The sequence below is a fragment of the Nelusetta ayraudi genome, unplaced genomic scaffold, assembly GCF_046127955.1.
Source record: "Nelusetta ayraudi isolate G7.1 ecotype Tasmania unplaced genomic scaffold, CSIRO-AGI_Nayr_v1 ptg000033l, whole genome shotgun sequence".
Taxonomy (NCBI): domain Eukaryota; kingdom Metazoa; phylum Chordata; class Actinopteri; order Tetraodontiformes; family Monacanthidae; genus Nelusetta; species Nelusetta ayraudi.
In genome coordinates this window covers 2238047-2256009 of record NW_027466083.1, presented here as the reverse complement: position 1 = coordinate 2256009, position 17963 = coordinate 2238047, and the positions used below count along the sequence as shown (strand labels likewise).

The 17963-nt window shown below is 41.1% G+C and overlaps 1 protein-coding gene across 1 annotated transcript; it reads left to right on the top strand.

Moving 5' to 3' along the window:
- Nucleotides 1-340: 340 nt before the first annotated feature.
- On the top strand, nt 341-17737 carry cop1 (COP1 E3 ubiquitin ligase). The gene is made up of 20 exons (XM_076031578.1): nt 341-1061; nt 1186-1245; nt 1426-1523; nt 2586-2650; nt 2737-2856; nt 7440-7508; nt 7608-7667; nt 7806-7885; nt 8089-8155; nt 9329-9443; nt 9834-9969; nt 10065-10208; nt 10830-10938; nt 11065-11146; nt 11300-11416; nt 12294-12411; nt 14851-14975; nt 15348-15508; nt 15598-15642; nt 16687-17737. The coding sequence occupies exons 1-20, from the start codon at nt 700-702 to the stop codon at nt 16702-16704; spliced, it is 2151 nt and encodes a 716-aa protein (XP_075887693.1). The 5' UTR covers nt 341-699; the 3' UTR covers nt 16705-17737.
- Nucleotides 17738-17963: the final 226 nt, after the last annotated feature.

Below are 17963 nucleotides of genomic sequence, written 5' to 3'. Positions count from 1 at the left end.
ACATCTATTTTAAACACGTTTGTTTTTAAAAACGTGTATTTCTTTAAAGGGAATACATTAAATTGTTCAGAAATACATTGTTTCTTAGTATTCTTCGGCCCCACATGCCTCAAAACTTTTACTCTAGATTTTACGATGCTGCGACAAAAAACTGAACGTCTGGGACATGAGGTAAAGGAATTCAATTTGTAAAGAAATTGATCAAATAATTTGCTTTGAAAAAATGTATGCATATCACAGCAGAAGTGTCTGGTTATGAAGAGTTTCTTCAACTTGGGTAGTTCAACTCCTTCTCATTAGGGGGCGCTATATGAAAGCCAGGACCACGCTGCTACCTGGCCAATCGAGGAAACTCAAGAGGTTCCTCTGTGTAGCTAACAGTGACTAGCCGGCTAATCTCCTGGACAACGCTCTTGCGGCTGTTTCCCGTAAAGGTTCAGGTTTTATGTCTTTTTGTCCTTCGTGTTTCAGTGACGGTACAATCCGCTAACGGCGACAGAAGCGCGAAGGACACCGACTGACCAAGTTTAACCCGTGGATTGGTTCTTCTGGCTGTCGTCGCTGTCTCCTAGAATGTTAGCACCAAGGCTAACCACTTAGCTCACAATCCTGCAAACGTAGCCAGATAGCAACACAGTCCGGATGTTTTGAGCCGCAACGCAGTGGATTTCGGGGGAGTTTTACTGTCGGCGTTGCAAGATGTCGAACAACCGGCCGCACCAGAATTCCGGTGGGGCGAGTTCAGTGCCCAGCACAAGCAGCAGCAGCAGCAGTGGGACTGGAGGCACAGGCAACTCAAACGGCAGCGGTGGTGGAAGCAATGCTGTCCCAAGTAACGGTAACAGTTCTGGGAATCTTGTGCCCTCACGGACCTTGACAGCGGCCACCGAGGGAGGCTTGTCAGTGCCAAGTTTGGCCGCTGTGCCGTCGTCCCGGGCCGGCTTCGCCTCTCTGTGCAGACCCTCTGCATCCTCAGGCAGCCGAAAGAAATCTCTCCATCAAACACCCCTGTACAACGGTCTCTTGAATTCGTATGAGGATAAGAGCAACGATTTTGTCTGGTGAGTTTTCTTCTGCGCGCCGCAACCGTGTCTGAAGTATGAACTGAAATCATGTGATTTTTTTTATTATTTTTTTTTTCTATTCTTCCTTAAAAACCCACAATGTTCTCTGTGCATTCCCCAGCCCCATTTGTTTCGAAATGATTGAAGAGGCACACATGACCAAGTGTGGGCACAGTTTTTGGTAAGTCTGGAGGCTTGTTGGCTTATTGCCGTTTCACACTGCAAAAATCCTATCAAACTGACTGTGTGGTTATTTACACAGTGCAGTTAGCTATGGTTTTACATGGACAAACAAGAGTTCTCTTGAGTACAGAGCCAGTGTGGGTCACACTAATCTTTTGTTTTTTTCTTCCTCCTTTAGTTTTAGGTGCATCCGCCAGAGTCTAGAGGACAGTAACAGATGTCCCAAATGTAACTATATCGTTGACAATGTGGATCAGCTTTATCCTAACTTCCTTGGTAGGTCATTCTTGGCAGCGGTAGTGTTTTGTTCTTCGCTGAGTTTTTGCTCCGTGTATCTTTCTTTCGTTCGTTCGTTCTTTTTTTTTTTCTTTTTTTATCAGCGAAAGGACTTGATGTTTGTTCACTTAGACATAAACATTAGACACATGCGTCTGATAGTCCATGTTATCACTTGTTTTTACCTTCAAACTCAAAATGACTTTAACCAGAGACTCTCACAAAACACTGTTTTGTTCGCTCATGAGACTGCTCTCTGGGGAAAGCATAAGGTCTACATGTGTACAACAATTATGGTCAAAGGTTGCCGTTACTAAGCAATATCTGTGCTTTGAACCACAATTGATTAACAATTTTCAAAATCAAGAAAATACAACCCTCCAATGTTTAATAGTAAAATTACTGTTATTTTTGATTTTTCAAAGGTTAGCGTTATGGTTATGTTATTTTTGCAATAATCATTTTTTAAAGCAATGAAACTCTGAAAAAGAAAACAATGTTGATTGTCTCTGCCATACGATCAATTGTGTTTAACCCGCAGGCCCAACCAGGATTAATGGAATAAACAGGCTTTTGTTCCAGTTGTTTTTGTCCATGCAAATAAACCTTATCAGTCTCCACATACGTCACAAGTCTGGACTGGCTATTGGAAGGAGTTCAGAATCTTGACAAATGCGTGGAACTACACAAGCATTTGTAGACAAATGTCATTTGTGATTTCAAATGGCATATCATTTTTTATCGGAATGAATTGGAAAAGTTCTTTCAACAGGCAAATTGTTTTGAAATGAAACTATTGTAATCTTTTATCCATCCATCATTTCATAATATTAATAGAAAAATAACATAATAGTAATAATATTTGAATCAAAATAACCTCTGGACCACAAGTGAAATTTGACTTGATTAAATATTCCCATGAATGCAACTTGAATACAGTCACTGATTGCTCCAAATTGCTTCTCCCATGTTTTTCTCCAAGTATTTACATTACACCTTTCCTTGCATATTTGCCCCCCCCCCTGCTGCCACCTGCTCCCAATGGGAACCCGCTTCTTCCAGTAAATGAACTGATCCTGAAACAGAAACAAATGTCAGAGGAGAAGAGACTTAAACTAGATCACCCTGTAAGTACATCACAAGCTTCCTGCACGCTTTCTGTCCTGCTCTCCCTGTGAATCCCTCTAAAGTGATCAGTCTCTCTTAACTTCAGAACGGATCTAGATGGAAGGTGTTCCAGGATGCACTCAGTCCAGACCAGGAGAACTTGGATCTGGCCAATGTCAATCTAATGCTGGAGCTTCTGGTCCAGAAGAAAAAGCAGTTGGAGGCGGTAAGGAAGGCAGGACGTTATTTTTGTGCTTTTATACCACCGTTCTCTTCATTTTACACCTGTGTTCTGTCCTGATTTGAATATGGCCAGACCAAATACAGCTTTTTGTTATTACTATTATTACAGTCATGATAGATCACATGGGCAAGAACAGCAGAAAAGAAACAATACACAAATCATAGCTAATCAAGTCACTTGGTAAGGTCTGTCTGCTTTTTCTTCTTCTTCTTCTTTTTTTTTATCCCCCTTCTAAAAAAAACAAACAAAAAAAACCTGTTACCTTTATTAAAGGGGTGGCTTGGAATTTTGGAGATAGACCTCCTGTCCAAGTTAGTCGGCATGATATTTGTTAGCAGAGCCAACAAATTTCATCCAGTCCTCAAGTTTTGCAGAGTTGCTGTGCCAAAACTTAAACAAAGAAGAGCACTGCACTTGGGATCATGTCAATCCGCCACTGCTGTAGCCCACTACCAACAGCAGGAAGTCTAAATGTATTGCTGCTGCGACACTCTTCCCTCAAAATACAATGCGATGGAAGGGTAGTTTTAGGTCTAACCGTGTTCTATCGACACATACAGTCTGGTGAATGAAACATGTTGAAATGGCTAACTTGGAAATTAAGTCCTATGCCCAAAAGTCTAAGCTTTTAAGCCTTTAAGCTGTTCATACTAATGCAGTATGAATTACTTAGATTGCGCCATGCTATTTTTTCTTTTATTTATTTGTTTTAAAATCAGCATTGACTCCAAAAAAGTCAGAGATGGAAAGAGGCCTTAGTTGAAGCTTGGCCTACTGTTCCTCTGGCCTAATGTTAACATCATTCTCCAAGCACACCGCAATACATTGAACCTTCTTCATTAGCATTGTCACATGTCAAATGGCCACATGTGACAGTGACTTAATGGGAAGAGTTGCCGAGTGTCCCGGATAAATGCAAAGGTTGTGTGTGGCGCCCCCTGAATGAAACAGCCAGCCACTGTTATTTGCTTTTACGTTTGACTGGAATGTGACAGGCAGGCCGAAAGAGTGTCGCCAAAAGCAGAGAAGGAGAGTTTTCTTTTTACTATAATCAAATTTTGTGGCAGACGGCAGTGTGTGTTGCGTGGATTGCACCAGCTTGCATTTGTGCAAGTAAAAAGTTGGTCTACAATCCGGTCCAAATGCAGATAGTGTGAAATGAAGCCCTCATCATTGTTTTTTGACCTTGCAATTTAGATGCAAGTGACAGCCTTGCAGAAAAAAGCAGTAGTAGTCGCTACTGGCGATCCTCCTCACTGCTGCTGTCATGTAAGGAGGGGAGACAGACAGAGAAGCAAGGTCGCGCACATGTGTTGAGACATTTTGTTGATTTCAGAATCAGATTTGGCGTTGAGAAATTTAGCAACAAACAGCCTTTTTTTTTTAACCTTGTATCTTTCTTATGATTCATTTTCCTGTTTGTGTGGGCATTTACCGCACAACTCTCTCACTTGCTTCAAGCCAAAAAGAAAAAGAAACGATAAGTTCATGTTGCATTTTGTGATGTGCGCACATTGCATGCTGTAATTTGCACTTGCCTCAAGGTGCCTTACTGCTACATTAGCTGCATAGTGAACTGTAACAATTCTTACATATTCAAAATGCCAAGTTTTGATGAGGCTTGATAGTTTTTCTTTTTTATACCAGGCTGTTAAACGGCAGCAGTCATGAAAAGTCTCCTCCTCACCGTTTATCACTGGAAATATCCCTGAAAGACAGCGACTGTCAACAGAATGAATTTCCCCTCCTTAATATTTGGAAGGAATTGTGTGAGTTGGACAGTGCAGTGTGTAATAAATACTAATAAATACATTAGTTGAAAAAAAGTTTTCGGACACCCTTAAAATTTTACTCCATCCAAATTTACGTCACTAAAATTTGCCAGATAATATTTTTGGTTTTCAAAAGGTTAGAAGCATGCAGACAAATTGAAATGATCTGGTTGTTTATTGTTGAAAAGACAAAATAAGCAAACTAAATTCTTGTAGTTCTTGTACTCTGGATTGGTTTCAAGCGACGTCCTCCCGCTGAAACATCGGGTTCTGAGCTGGACGGAGCAGTGCACGTGCAGCATGTGGGCAAATGTTGATGACTGCACTAAAGTAAACTCTGCTTGGGCACGCATGACTGCTTCTCCGCACAATATAGTACATCACAAATGCATGAAGCGCCCAAAAACCTTTTTTCACCACTGTTGTTAAAAAAAAAAAAAAAAAAACGTGTCAAACTTTCGCCTCTTTGAACACAAGACCGGCAGTTGGAAATTGCAAATTGAAAACAGCCAGCCGCTGTTGATGCGAACTTTGACCGTCAATTTCCAATGGGCGATAATGCAAATGAGTATACGTTTAACAACTGGCTTAAAGTTCCAACCGATTTCTGAAATCACTCTGTCAATAAGTCTGTCCTTTGAAAAAAAATCCACCTGAAGTTTCTCACTTCCATCAGTCAGTGTCTCCTGAGCCTGTTGCAGGTCTCTTCTTTCACATTCTACATCTGCCAAGTGGCTTCCCTGCAACATCATTGGTGCGAGGGACTTAGACTGTGACAAACCTTTCGTCGGCTCTGGTCAAAGCCGCGTCCAGACTGCCAGGTCCAGATCAATGTTCTGCTGCATTCTCATTTTTACGTTGCAGCAAAGGATTTTGGTCCGATTTAAGTTCCGTGCCATTGAAATGGGCGCTCCTCCGCATTCCTCTCATTTTTTGTTTTTTAAATGTGTTGATTCTGTTTCAGAATGAGTCCTCTGGCCAGCTGGCTCCGCTGGCGGCTTTTATTGCTGTTGGAGGACGCATTCTTGATACAATTTTCCTCATGTGTGTTTATGTAGAGCCAAATTATTCCCTGCTGGGTTTTGAATCAATCTTCTTGTGTTTGTCTTGATCCAGTTTATATTCTGAAGTAATACAATTTCATTTATTAAAAATGAATTATGCTTTTTATTTGGTGTATAAAGCAGTGGTGAACCATACCTGTCAAGTTTTGACCTTTTTTTATTTTTCTTTCTACCTACTGATATTTATATTTTTCTGAAAGGTGCTTTTAGGTTCAAGGTTCAACCAATTTCTGGAGGTGCCGGCCTGCACTACTGGATGGTGCATTTGTAGCGGTTGCTTGTAGTAGTATGACATTGTCAATAGGGGTCACACAAATTCAGCTTTGTCAGTACCGTTACAAACAAAGGCCAAGTCCAAAAAAAAACTGACAGTAGCCGATATTGCGAGTGGCTTCTTCTCAAATATTATTTGGCTGGAAGAGTGAAGTGGTGGCCATCAGAGCAGCAAAGGTGTTTCTGTTTCCACTCTGTAGTGCAGTGTTGAATCTATGTGGAAATTCTCTTCTTTCGCCTGTAGTTCAGTGTTTTCTTTTTTGACTGTTTGCCCTCTTACCCACTGTGACACAACTGGCAGTTTGGGTTCGGCTCTTGGTTCCCTAAAAAGTATTTTGCACAGTAATATTTTGCAGCTCGGTAGCCAGTATAGGAAAACTTGCTAACAGCTATTTGCGAGTGATAACAAGTTGATGGCTTTTTACTATACTGCGATTTCATCACTGCTGAGAAGCAAAATTCTTTATAGAGTGCAAATGTCAGATGCGATCCAGCAAATGTCCATAAGAGAGAGAAACGGTTGGTAGGACGCAACATTTATAGCGTCTAACATTTCACCAAAACCCAGCATGCGTCTACAATTTGGTTTGACGCAGGTGCGTTTGATTTGACTTCTTGTGCTGACCGAACGTTCCATAAACCAGCGAGGGCTAAATATAATTTCTTCTCATCCTGAAGATGTAACCTGTTTTTTTGTTTTCCCCTGCATGGTGCTCTTTGCACATGGCAAAGAGCTCTGAAGAACTCTAACCTTTTGCAGCTGCGTTGCTGCTGCTGATTTATGACTTTTCTCTTGATCCAATTCTTTTGTTCCAGGCGCTGAAGGTAGAGGAGAAAAGCACTTGTTTTGGAAAGTACTTAAGTGAAACCTAAATCTGACCAGTTTCTGTCTTGCCTTCCTGTCAGTTTAATTTGCTTCAAACTCTCAGCACCTTCACTCAGATGTGGAAATTCAGTTTCCATATTCACCATATAATTCTGCTTCAAAAATAAAGCCTAAAAGATTTCAAATCATATTTTAAATTTCACTTTAGGATTTCAGTATTGTTCAAATAATCCTCATTGCCCTAGTCGATCGCGCAATCTGGCTGACATACAGGTCAGAGCCAGGCCTGCAGATGTGTCTGGATTTCTGATAATATGATGAGGCTTTGTCAAATGGGCGCAGTGCTTCCCTCTGGAGATCTTTTTTTTGGTAATCCAGCTCTTATTTCGAGGCATGATTTCACTTTGATTCTATTCAGATTTGTTCGTATGATGTGTTTGGACTCTTGGAGGATTCGTTTTTTTTTGTGCAATGTTAAGAAATCCCCAAAATGTCATTTTTTCCCCCTTCTCTGTCATAGTGTAGTTGAAAAAGAAATCAAGTTTGTGAGCCTGAATACAAGTTTGTGTCATGAAGATGAAACCCTGCGAGTGTTTTCATCAGGCTAGTAATGATGTCTGTCTCCACCAGGAATCTCAGGCGGCCCAGAGACAGATACTCATGGAGTTTCTAAAAGAAGCACGAAGAAACAAGAGAGAGGTATTCGTGCCGCCTTCCCTCCTGTCTATCTCCTGCTGATACTGTTTCTCAATAACTATTTTATCTCGTAAACCATTTTTTCTCCAACGTGGGCTGCAGCAACTGGAACAACTGCAGAAAGAGCTCAACTTCCTCGAGGAGGACATCAAGCGCGTGGAGGTAAACTAACAAACAGCGCCAGTGTTATTTTTGCGCTCTTCCTCCTGGTGTGTTGAGTGGTAGATGATCGGGCCGGATTGTGAAACAAGCTTGTAAAGGAGGGCCAGTCATCATCACGGCTTGATGTTTATCTTCCAGGAAATGAGCGGCCTGTACTCCCCGATGATGGAGGCAGAGTGCACCGTGCCCAATGTTGAGGCTCCTTCACCAGCACCAAGGTACAGCTGCCTTCAGTGTTCTCACATCTACTCATATCATTACCATCATCATGTCAAAGCAGCTTCTCATTCTCTGTGTGTGTGTGTGTGTGTGTGTGTGTGTGTGTGTGTGTGTGTGTGTGTGTGTGTGTGTGTGTGTGTGTGTGTGTGTGTGTGTGTGTGTGTGTGTGTGTGTGTGTGTGTGTGTGTGTGTGTGGCGGCAGCTGCAGCAGCAGTATTATGGACCCACCAGACTACAGTCAGTCTCCAGGATTCGTTGCAACAACACAGGTGAGTCATATTCAGTTGTACAACAATATTGCGTTGTGTGTCTTGAGGAGGACGGTGCAGGATCCAACACAGGCTGAGATGCTGCATGTCCAGTGGGCATCATTGAGCCCAACCAGAGGGACAGAATCCCACCAAATAGTGTGTGAAAATCGTTTAAAACAGAGATGTTCAAGTTCAGTGTTGTTCATCCATGAACATATTATTTAAAAAAAAAAATAATAATAATAAATAAAATGTTTGAAGTCGGGATGGACAGAAACAACTGTGTATTTAATCAGCTCAAGATTCTTCAGTTGTTCCGTGATGATTTCAAATGACCAGCAGTGTTGTTCTGCTCCAGTCACAGTTGTATCATGCTACTCTGTGCACCTTGCAAGTAGCTTTTACACTTAACTTACCTGTATGATTTCAAAACATCTTCCTCCTAATTAGCTGCCATCTTGCACTGCCGTTAAGCTTCATGACAGTACCCTAAATGTGAAACCCACTGTCAGGTGGGCTTCCCTTAAATATTTTCCACACTGGCCCTTACCTGCAACAGGCTGCATAAAGACTTGATTAGGAAGTAGTTGGTACATGAGAGACAATGGAATGATTTCTAAATCTGCTGGATTTATCTTTTTACATCCATCTGAAGAGATCCCATCACAGCAGCTTTAAATTAAAAACTGCTTTCAAAATGACAGAGGCAAAAGTTTCAAGTTCTTTGGGTAAATCTGCATGTGTATCAAATGGAAGTAAAGCATCTACAGTGCACCTGCTCTTACAAATACAGTCGAGAGTGAAGCAAGGTCACTACAGAAAACCTTCATGGTTATTTGTACTTCTTGTATAGAAAAATGACATCCAGTTGCAGCATCTGCACGGATGTCTTTAACAGCGTCTTGATCTTCATATAGCACCTCGAGTTTATAGCACCTTGCAACAGTCGCTTCCTGTGTTAGTCAAAAAGAAAAGGAAACTGACTGGTGTTGAGTCCTGAGGCCAGTTGAACGTCCTGGCTGTTGGAGCGTGGAGTGATGAACGTGCAATATTTCAGAATAGAAATGTTTGTGTTGAGCAGATAACAAGGATAGGTTGACTTAGCTTTTAAATATAATGAGAAGTCCTTGTTCTTTTAGAGTACTTTCTTTACTCTTGCTCTAATTGACCGTTTCTCATTTTCTGCTGTAGGGCAAAAGGCAGACATGGTACAACAGCACACTGGCATCGAGGAGGAAGAGGCTAACGGCTCATTTTGAGGATTTGGAGCAGTGCTACTTCTCCAACAAGATGTCTCGCATCACAGGTACTGATGTTGCAAAGAACATTTGTACTATTCTGTTGTTGCTTTTGGCTGTGAAAGATGAATATTTTTGAAACGTCGTAAAACTCTGTTGCTCTAAAGTATCCATAATTAGAAAAACTGGACTGTGTTTGAGTGAGGAATGGAAAAAGAAAACATCCAAAGGTTGATTTGGTAGCAGTTTCGCCCGCAGCGTGGCATTCCCTCATTTTATTAAAGGAACATCAAGTTATCTCGAAAAAAACAAAGGTAAAAAGCAGTAAAAAGGTTTTGTGTTTGCTTTCTGGCTAAAAAAAGAAAAGAAAAAAAAAGTCTCTAGATCGTTATCACTGTGATCCCCCTCGTCCGTCTTAAGTTGTGATTAATCGTCTAGCAATGTGCGTCTGTGTTCAGAGGACGGCAGGAACCTGAACCAGCTGGACGACTTCATGGAGTGTCTGTCAAAATTCACCCGTTACAACTCTGTGAGGCCGCTAGCCACCCTGTCGTACGCCAGTGACCTCTACAATGGCTCCAGTATCGTCTCGAGGTGCGTGGAGGAAAAGAAGCGGCATACCTAATTACCAATTGAACTGCTGCGAAGAGCCACTGACACTGTTTTTTTTTTTTTTTACTGTGTTTCAGTATTGAGTTTGACCGTGACTGCGACTACTTTGCCATCGCTGGTGTGACCAAGAAAATCAAGGTGTTTGAATACGGCACAGTGATCCAGGACGCAGTGGACATCCACTACCCTGTCAACGAAATGACCTGCAATTCCAAAATCAGGTAGGTTTGAGCACAGATGGAGTGAAAAAAAAAACACATTTTGTAAGATGGACAAACTTTGAAACAATAATGAAAATTATTATCGTTGTTGTTGATATTTTTAAGTATTATTGGCATCAGTATCTCAGATGGTTTAGTCACATCTATGCTTTCAGCACAGTATTTCCTTTGATCAAATATTTAGAATGTAATTGCTGCTGCTTTAAAAAGAAGTTGGTTAAAGTTGAAACTCGTCAGCCACATTGGAATCTTTTTTACTATGAGTCGTTCAATCTGTTTTTTTATGATAAAATAAAATTAGTTTACTTTTTGCACAGAAATCCCTTTGTGAATTAATGACTGTATAAATTAAGCTAATGTGAATTTTAATATCCAATATTTCCCTTTGGAAGTGCAGTTCAGTTAATGAACTGTGAGGCACTGTAAGCTTGGAAGTGAAATCTGTTGTTTATGTAAATGATGCTTTAGTCGGTCACGGACGACAACACAAGAAGACAACAAAGAAACAGAAAATCACAAGTTTAAGATGAAGAAATTCTGTCTGTGCAACCCTTCGTCTAATCTCTGACTCTTTTAACTCATTTAAAGTCATGACTTAATAATAGGACCTTTTCTTTGCAGCTGTATCAGCTGGAGCAGCTATCACAAGAATCTTCTGGCCAGCAGTGATTATGAGGGCACAGTCATTTTATGGGACGGATTCACAGGCCAGCGGTCCAAAGTCTATCAGGTAATGAATGCGTTGTTGTTGATATTTTTCCAGGCTCAATGCCAGTACGTCACATGTTTGAACAGGAGGTTTAAAAGAGCATCATTGACAACATCCCTCTGAGAGTTTCATCTTCTCTCTGTGCAGGAGCATGAAAAAAGATGTTGGAGTGTTGACTTCAATCTCATGGACCCCAAGCTGTTAGCCTCGGGTTCGGACGACGCTAAAGGTAACAGAGCAGTCCTGCTTCTAGCAGGCCTCCATACCCACCTCCTGTCAACGTGTGTGTGTGTGTGTGTGTGTGTGTGTGTGTGTGTGTGTGTGTGTGTGTGTGTGTGTGTGTGTGTGTGTGTGTGTGTGTGTGTGTGTCTTTGCGTTTCAGTCAAATTATGGTCAACCAACCTGGACAACTCGGTGGCCAGCATCGAAGCCAAGGCCAACGTCTGCTGTGTGAAGTTCAGCCCGACCTCCAGGTATCACCTGGCCTTCGGCTGCGCAGGTACGAGCAGCTTCTTTGAGGTTGCGGGTGCTGGGTGGGTTTCACATCCCCTGTTGGTAGGTGGGGGAGGGGAAAAGAGTATCTTGTACATTCAAGGTTTGCTCACCTCAAATGGCCACTGCTTCAGGTTGTTTAAATTCATTTCTTTAATGTTGGCTGCCACCCGTCAGATTTCAGTACATTTGAATTTATTTTTGAGAACTTCAACCTCACCTCACCTTGAGGCTAAAGGGAAGGTATTGCGATCGGTTTTCTCCATGTGGGGTGGACAGACGAAGACGATGGTTAAGATCTTTTTTGGATGAAGCTTAAGATTTTTTTCATCGTCATGGTTATTCATCCTGGGAGTTGTAATTGTATCCATGGAGAAGCTGATCCCGACCTGCTGGATGTTCTTTTTATTCCACTTTTATGGTGATCTACGGCCTGTGAAGAATTCTGCCGTTCGTCGGCACGCCCAAAGGAGAAATGAGCAAACATCCTGACATCCTAGACCCAACCGCTTGCTGCTGCTAAACAGATAAAACCTAAAAAAAAAAAAAAAAAAAACTAGTAGAATTAGTTCAAACCCTTAATACCCACTGTTGAGTTGTCTACACTCTCGTGTTCTCCTCGACCTTGAAAGCGAGGACACGCAGAGAGCCAGTAGGCACAGTGTGCTCCCCAAAACAACACTTCAAAGGCGCTTTCTAATAAATATCAACGCAGAACTTTCACCACTAACCCCGATTGAATCTCAGCAGCACGCCTGCTCCCTCCTGCAACTGGTTAGACTTCTTTCATGGCGATGAGGAAAATGTTGGATAAGGCAGTGTTGTCTTCCGCCTCCCTCCTAAGTTCCTGACTATTTTTTTTTTGTGTGTGTGTTCCCGCTCAGACCACTGTGTCCATTACTACGACCTGCGCAACACCAAGCAGCCCATCATGGTGTTCAAAGGTCACAGGAAGGCCGTGTCCTATGCCAAGTTTGTCAACGGAGAGGAGATTGTTTCCGCGTAAGTAACTTCAGCGCCGTGTGAAGCAGGAGGTGATGAAATTAATCACGCATTGTGCAGCACTTCACTCTCTGCTCCTGTGACACAAAACAGAAACCAACATTTGAATGTGGGTACAACGTGTGGCTTCCCTTAAGTTTTACTATTACTGGCGGATCATTCTGTTCCCGCACTGTTTGGACTTTTCATTGACGGTGACTCGCTACCTTCTAAGCTGGAAACTATGTCTTTGTGACTCAACAATATTTACACTTGTGTTCATAATAATAGCAGTATGTTTAAAAAGATTTAAATTGAATTAAATTGTATTTAATGAACACAAATGCATTGAGGACACTGCACATTCTATTTCAAAGCAAGAAAATTGGAAAAAGTTGTTGAATTTGATAATATTTTACAGAAAGTCAAGAAATATAATGTTCAAAAAAATAGCAGTGCCGAGTTAAATTAGTGAGGTCATTGATTTTGTGAAAAAAACAGGTGTTAAACATGTGGCCCTTATTTAAGGATCAAGGTAACTGACTTTGCATATGCTGGCTGTGCATTTGTCCTTGAAAAACAGAGAAAATGGGTTGTTCAAGACACTGTTCTGAAGAAGAGCGTTTTCTGATTAAGAAATTAATAAAAGAGGGGAAAACCTATAAAGAAGTGCAGAAAATCATAGGCTGTTAAGCTAAAATGATATCAAACACTTTAAAATGGCAGCCAAAACCAGAAAGACCAGGAAGAAAAAGAAAAACGACTGTTATAATAACCAAAATGGCAAAGGCTCAGCCGATGATCAGCTCCAGGAGGATCAAAGAAGATCTCAGATTGCCTGTGAGTACTGTGACAATCAGACGACGTCTATCTGAAGCCAAGCTACCAGCAAGAAGCCCTGGCAAAGTCCCATTGTTAAAAAAAAGACATGTGCTGAAGCAGTTCCAAATCGCCAAGGAACGCATTGACTGGCCCAAAAAGAAATGGTGTAGTAATTTGTGGACTGATGAGAGTAAGACAGTTCTTTTTGGATCCAAGGGCCACAGACAGTTTGTCAGACGTTCTGCAAACACTGAATTCAAGCCACAGTGCAGACAGGGAAGCATGGTGGTGCAAGCATCATGGTATGGGGATGTTTCTCATACTATGGCGTTGGTCCTATTCATTGCATACAAGGGATCATGGATCAGTTTGAGTACATCAGAATACTGCAAGAAGTCATGTTGCAGTATGCTGGAGAGGAAATGCCCCTGAAATGGGTGTTTCAACTAGACAACGACCCCACCCCAACACATCAGCAAGCAAGCAAAATCCTGGTTCCAGACAAAGAGAACTGAAGTAATGGAGTGGCCAGCACAATCCCCGGACCTTAATCCCATCGAAAATTTATGTGGGCTGACATAAAAAAAAATGCTGTTCATGAGGCAAAACCAAGAAATGCGGAAGAATTGTGGAATGTGGTACAATTGTCCTGGGCTGCAATACGTGTTGACCGGTGCCAGAAGTTGGTCGAATCCATGTACCACAGATGTGAAGCAGTCATCAGAAACCGTAGTTATGCAACTAAATATTAGTTCGTGAATCTCAGGAAAGTTGAATCTTCAAGCATTTCTTAGTTTATACAGTACTTCTTTGAGTTTGTAAAGAAAGATATCAACACTTTTTTTTAACATTATATTCTTGACTTTCTGTAAAATATTATCAAATTCAATGACTTTTTCCAATTTTCTTGCTTTGAAATAGAATGTGCAGTGTCCTCAATGCATTTGTGTTCATTAAATACAATTTATTTGAGGAATTTTGAAGTTTACTCACCTTTTTAAACCTTTTTAAACACCTTTTTAAACATACTGCTATTATTATGAACACAACTGTACACCCTGCTGGCAACTCGGCTAAGCTGTAAATTGACATCTTGAGGATGATTTAAGGATAAATAATTTGTTTGTTGTGTCACAGTGCTGTAAACAGCGCTTATTGTTTGTTTCTGGTCCAGTAATCAGAACTGACTGTTGTGAGTCTGTTGATGCGAGCAGTTGGGGAAAAAGCAAATTAATGCCATAAAAACGTCTACTAAAAACTACTTCATTCAGCTGCAAGAGCCTGACACTTTCCTTTAACTCACGATCTGAGTGTCAATTTGTTTGTGTGTGCTTGTCTGTATGTTCCTGACCTTTGAGACCATCAGGCAATAAGATGGCGGTACTCTGGCTCGTCCTCAGCGTGTCATCAAATTGGAGATGTAAGGTGGAAGGAAACCAATACTTCCTGATTAGAACACAAGACGGTGTACTTGTACACCATGGTTTCTTAGATGGACAAAATAAGAAGGAAATACGTATTTAGCAAGATGGCCCTCTGGATGGATGACACTAAAGTTCAAAGCAGATTTGACCAGTCCTGTGGACAGACGTCCACAGTCCTTTTTACTCATGATGCATTTCCACTATTGGTTTTCAGGTCAACAGACAGTCAGCTGAAGCTGTGGAATGTCAACAAGCCACACTGTCTGCGCTCCTTCAAGGGTCACATCAATGAAAAGAACTTTGTTGGTCTGGCTTCCAATGGAGACTATGTTGCCTGTGGTAAGGAGTCAGTGCAGCGGAGCCTTTACACAGTCCTTGGAATGGGGTTACTTGAACAGACAATGTTACAATTGCTCCCCAACATCCTCTGTTTCTTTCATTACTCCCAACATTTTACTCTTAAATTGCAAGCAATTACCTTTGATATTTCTTGTGTGTACTACTATTATGTCTAATACTCAGAGATTGCAATGAAGATTAATTTTTTTGTAAACACACAGTGCTGCTGTGTTATAACTAAACTGATGAGCCAGCATTGATTTGACGTTTGCTCACTCATGCAGCTTTCTGTTTCGTGTCGTTTTATAATTTTTTCTCTCTTTTTTTCTCTCATCTCTCGTTTTCTGTGCGTTTGTTGTTGCACTTGCACAGGCAGTGAAAACAACTCCCTGTACCTGTACTACAAGGGACTCTCCAAGACACTGCTCACATTCAAGTTTGACACAGTGAAGAGCGTCCTGGACAAGGACAAGAAGGAGGACGACACCAATGAGTTTGTGAGCGCAGTGTGTTGGAGAGCTCTGCCTGATGGAGTGAGTTCACCTCATCGCTGTTCTTTGTCCTCGTGCTCTTGATGAGAGAAGCAGTGTGTTTCCTTATTAACGACTCCTCTCTTCTCCAGGAGTCCAATGTGCTCATTGCAGCAAACAGTCAAGGAACAATCAAGGTTTGTGTTTTCAATCATGCACATTTTTAATATGGACAGTAACTGCAACGAGCAACGTAAGAATATCATTGATTTTTGTGGTCATTTATGTCCATAAATGTCATTTATGGACATTGCTCCCAAACAAAAGTGCATTGTTTCAGCTGCAGAAAGAAGTGGGAGCTTCTTTTACCACTGGCCTATTCATACCCATCATCCTTTGCACTCCGCTCAGCTTGTACAGATATAGTCGGTGAAGCAAAAGTGAAAAGGTTTGCATGTCATTGCAAAGCTCTACACAGTTTTAAATTTGAAGTGTTTCCTTTTCATAGTGACACTGCCTCACTGCTACACACTTTTGTCATTAATACAAGTGCAGACATTGTTTATAAATGCAATTTTTGCTTTGTTCCTAGTCATTATTTGTCTCCTGGCTTTTACTATTACAATAGGTCCTGCGCCGTGCACTTACCATATTGTGAGCTTTTGATGCTATTTGGTCAAAACACAGAGACAATATTTGAGAGTAAAGTGCTGTGTTGTCGTGCTTCTGTTGTTTGGAAAAAGTCAGTTGTCAAAGATTCAAAGAGATTTTATTTTGCCACCTGTCTCGTTACATGGCAGTGAAATGTTGGTGTGGCAGAACCCAACGTGATTGTGCATGCAAGGATTTAAGAAAGTGTGAGAAAATAAATAATATAAGGTTTACAAAAAGACAAGTTAAAAAGAAAATAATATGATTAGTTACACGATTTTTGAAATGTAAATAATGTAATATAAAAGCTAACCTAATAATATATATGTAACATCACCCCTGCAAACAAAAATTCATGGCCTGAATAGATTCTGGGATAGCGTGATATTTTTGCTGTCTGCGTGAACCTGCCAGACTCGGTGCACAGAAAGGGACTGAGCTCAGTCTCCAGCTATGTCTGCATTATTATTATTTAATGGCCCCAGCAGTAGTATTGCGAACTGTCAGACCAGTTACTGTACCTGTTACGTCACTGTTAGACGGCGATGGCTGGAGATGCGATGACGGCTCTGTGTTTTCTCTCCCTGCAGGTACTCGAGCTTGTCTGAGGGCATTCTTGGTCTTCAGCGTGCAGGAGAACAGCCCTGAGGTTGTTGTTTGGTGTCGGTTGGCCCGGTGCAGGGAGAGCCCGCGCCACCCGCTCAACCTTGAACTGAAAGAAAGTGAAGCCGCTGCTTATTTTCTTGCGCCACACATTTAAAGCGGCAGTACAGACTTGGCAGCAGTGCATGAGTGAAGCGGCTGCGGACGCGTTTGTCTTTTGACCGAAGATCCTGGCTTGAGCACAAGTGGAACAAGTGACTTTGAAAAGCGTTCTATTGGTTTTCAGTTAAGTTGATACGACAGAACTCCTTCATGATTTTAGGTCAAATCAAAACATAATATTATTATTATTTTTTTTAATTCAGCCCTTGCTGTCAAGGGTGCCGTTCAGCCAAATGCCAGTCATGTAATGAATCTTCTCCCTTTTAAGGCCAAAGCAAAAGACAAAATGTCATGCTAAAGCGTCTTCATACAAAGCTTTTAACCCCTCTTCTTGTCGTCAGTCTTCGCCCCTTTTTTTTGTTTGTTTTTTTCAGATTGACCGTAACTTGTTTTAATAAATATGACTTGAATTTCATTTTGTCAAGTGTATCATTAATTTCCTTTCTGGCTTCACACATGGATGATTTCTAGAGAATTCAAGGAGGACCAGTGAACGGACAGGACCCCCTGATATTTCTGGTACTACAATACTGTTTGTGCATTTTCATAGTACGTCTCATGTAAGTTACAACATTGATCTGTAATGCTGCATAAAACTGGACTCCCCCCCCCCCCTTGTATGGGAGCTATATCTTGAAAAATAAGAACCCCTGAGTCAGATCTTTCCTACTTCTCAGTCGGCGCAATTACTCATCACATGCTGTTGATTGATACATCTGACATGAAATTGTAATATACCGTTTGTAAAGGAGTGATCCATGTTGACATTTACATTGAGATTATTTGTTCAGCACCACCAAGATTGACTTATTTTATGATAACTGAGTGAGGAAGGTGTTTTGTATTTGTATAACTAAATAAATTATTTCCAAACAATTTTGTCATGTTTGATTTTTGATCTTACATATCAAGGAATTTTAGTTGGTTATCAATTTATCAATTGGGGAGTAATATTCTGTTAGTGATGGGTGAAATTGTGGGATGTTTGATCAGTAGATCTACGCACAAATTGAAAATAATAAAATAACTCTGTTACCTTTAATATGAATTAGTTGTGAATGTATCTATCTATACTTTGATCCTTGCACTGGGGAAGGGTGTC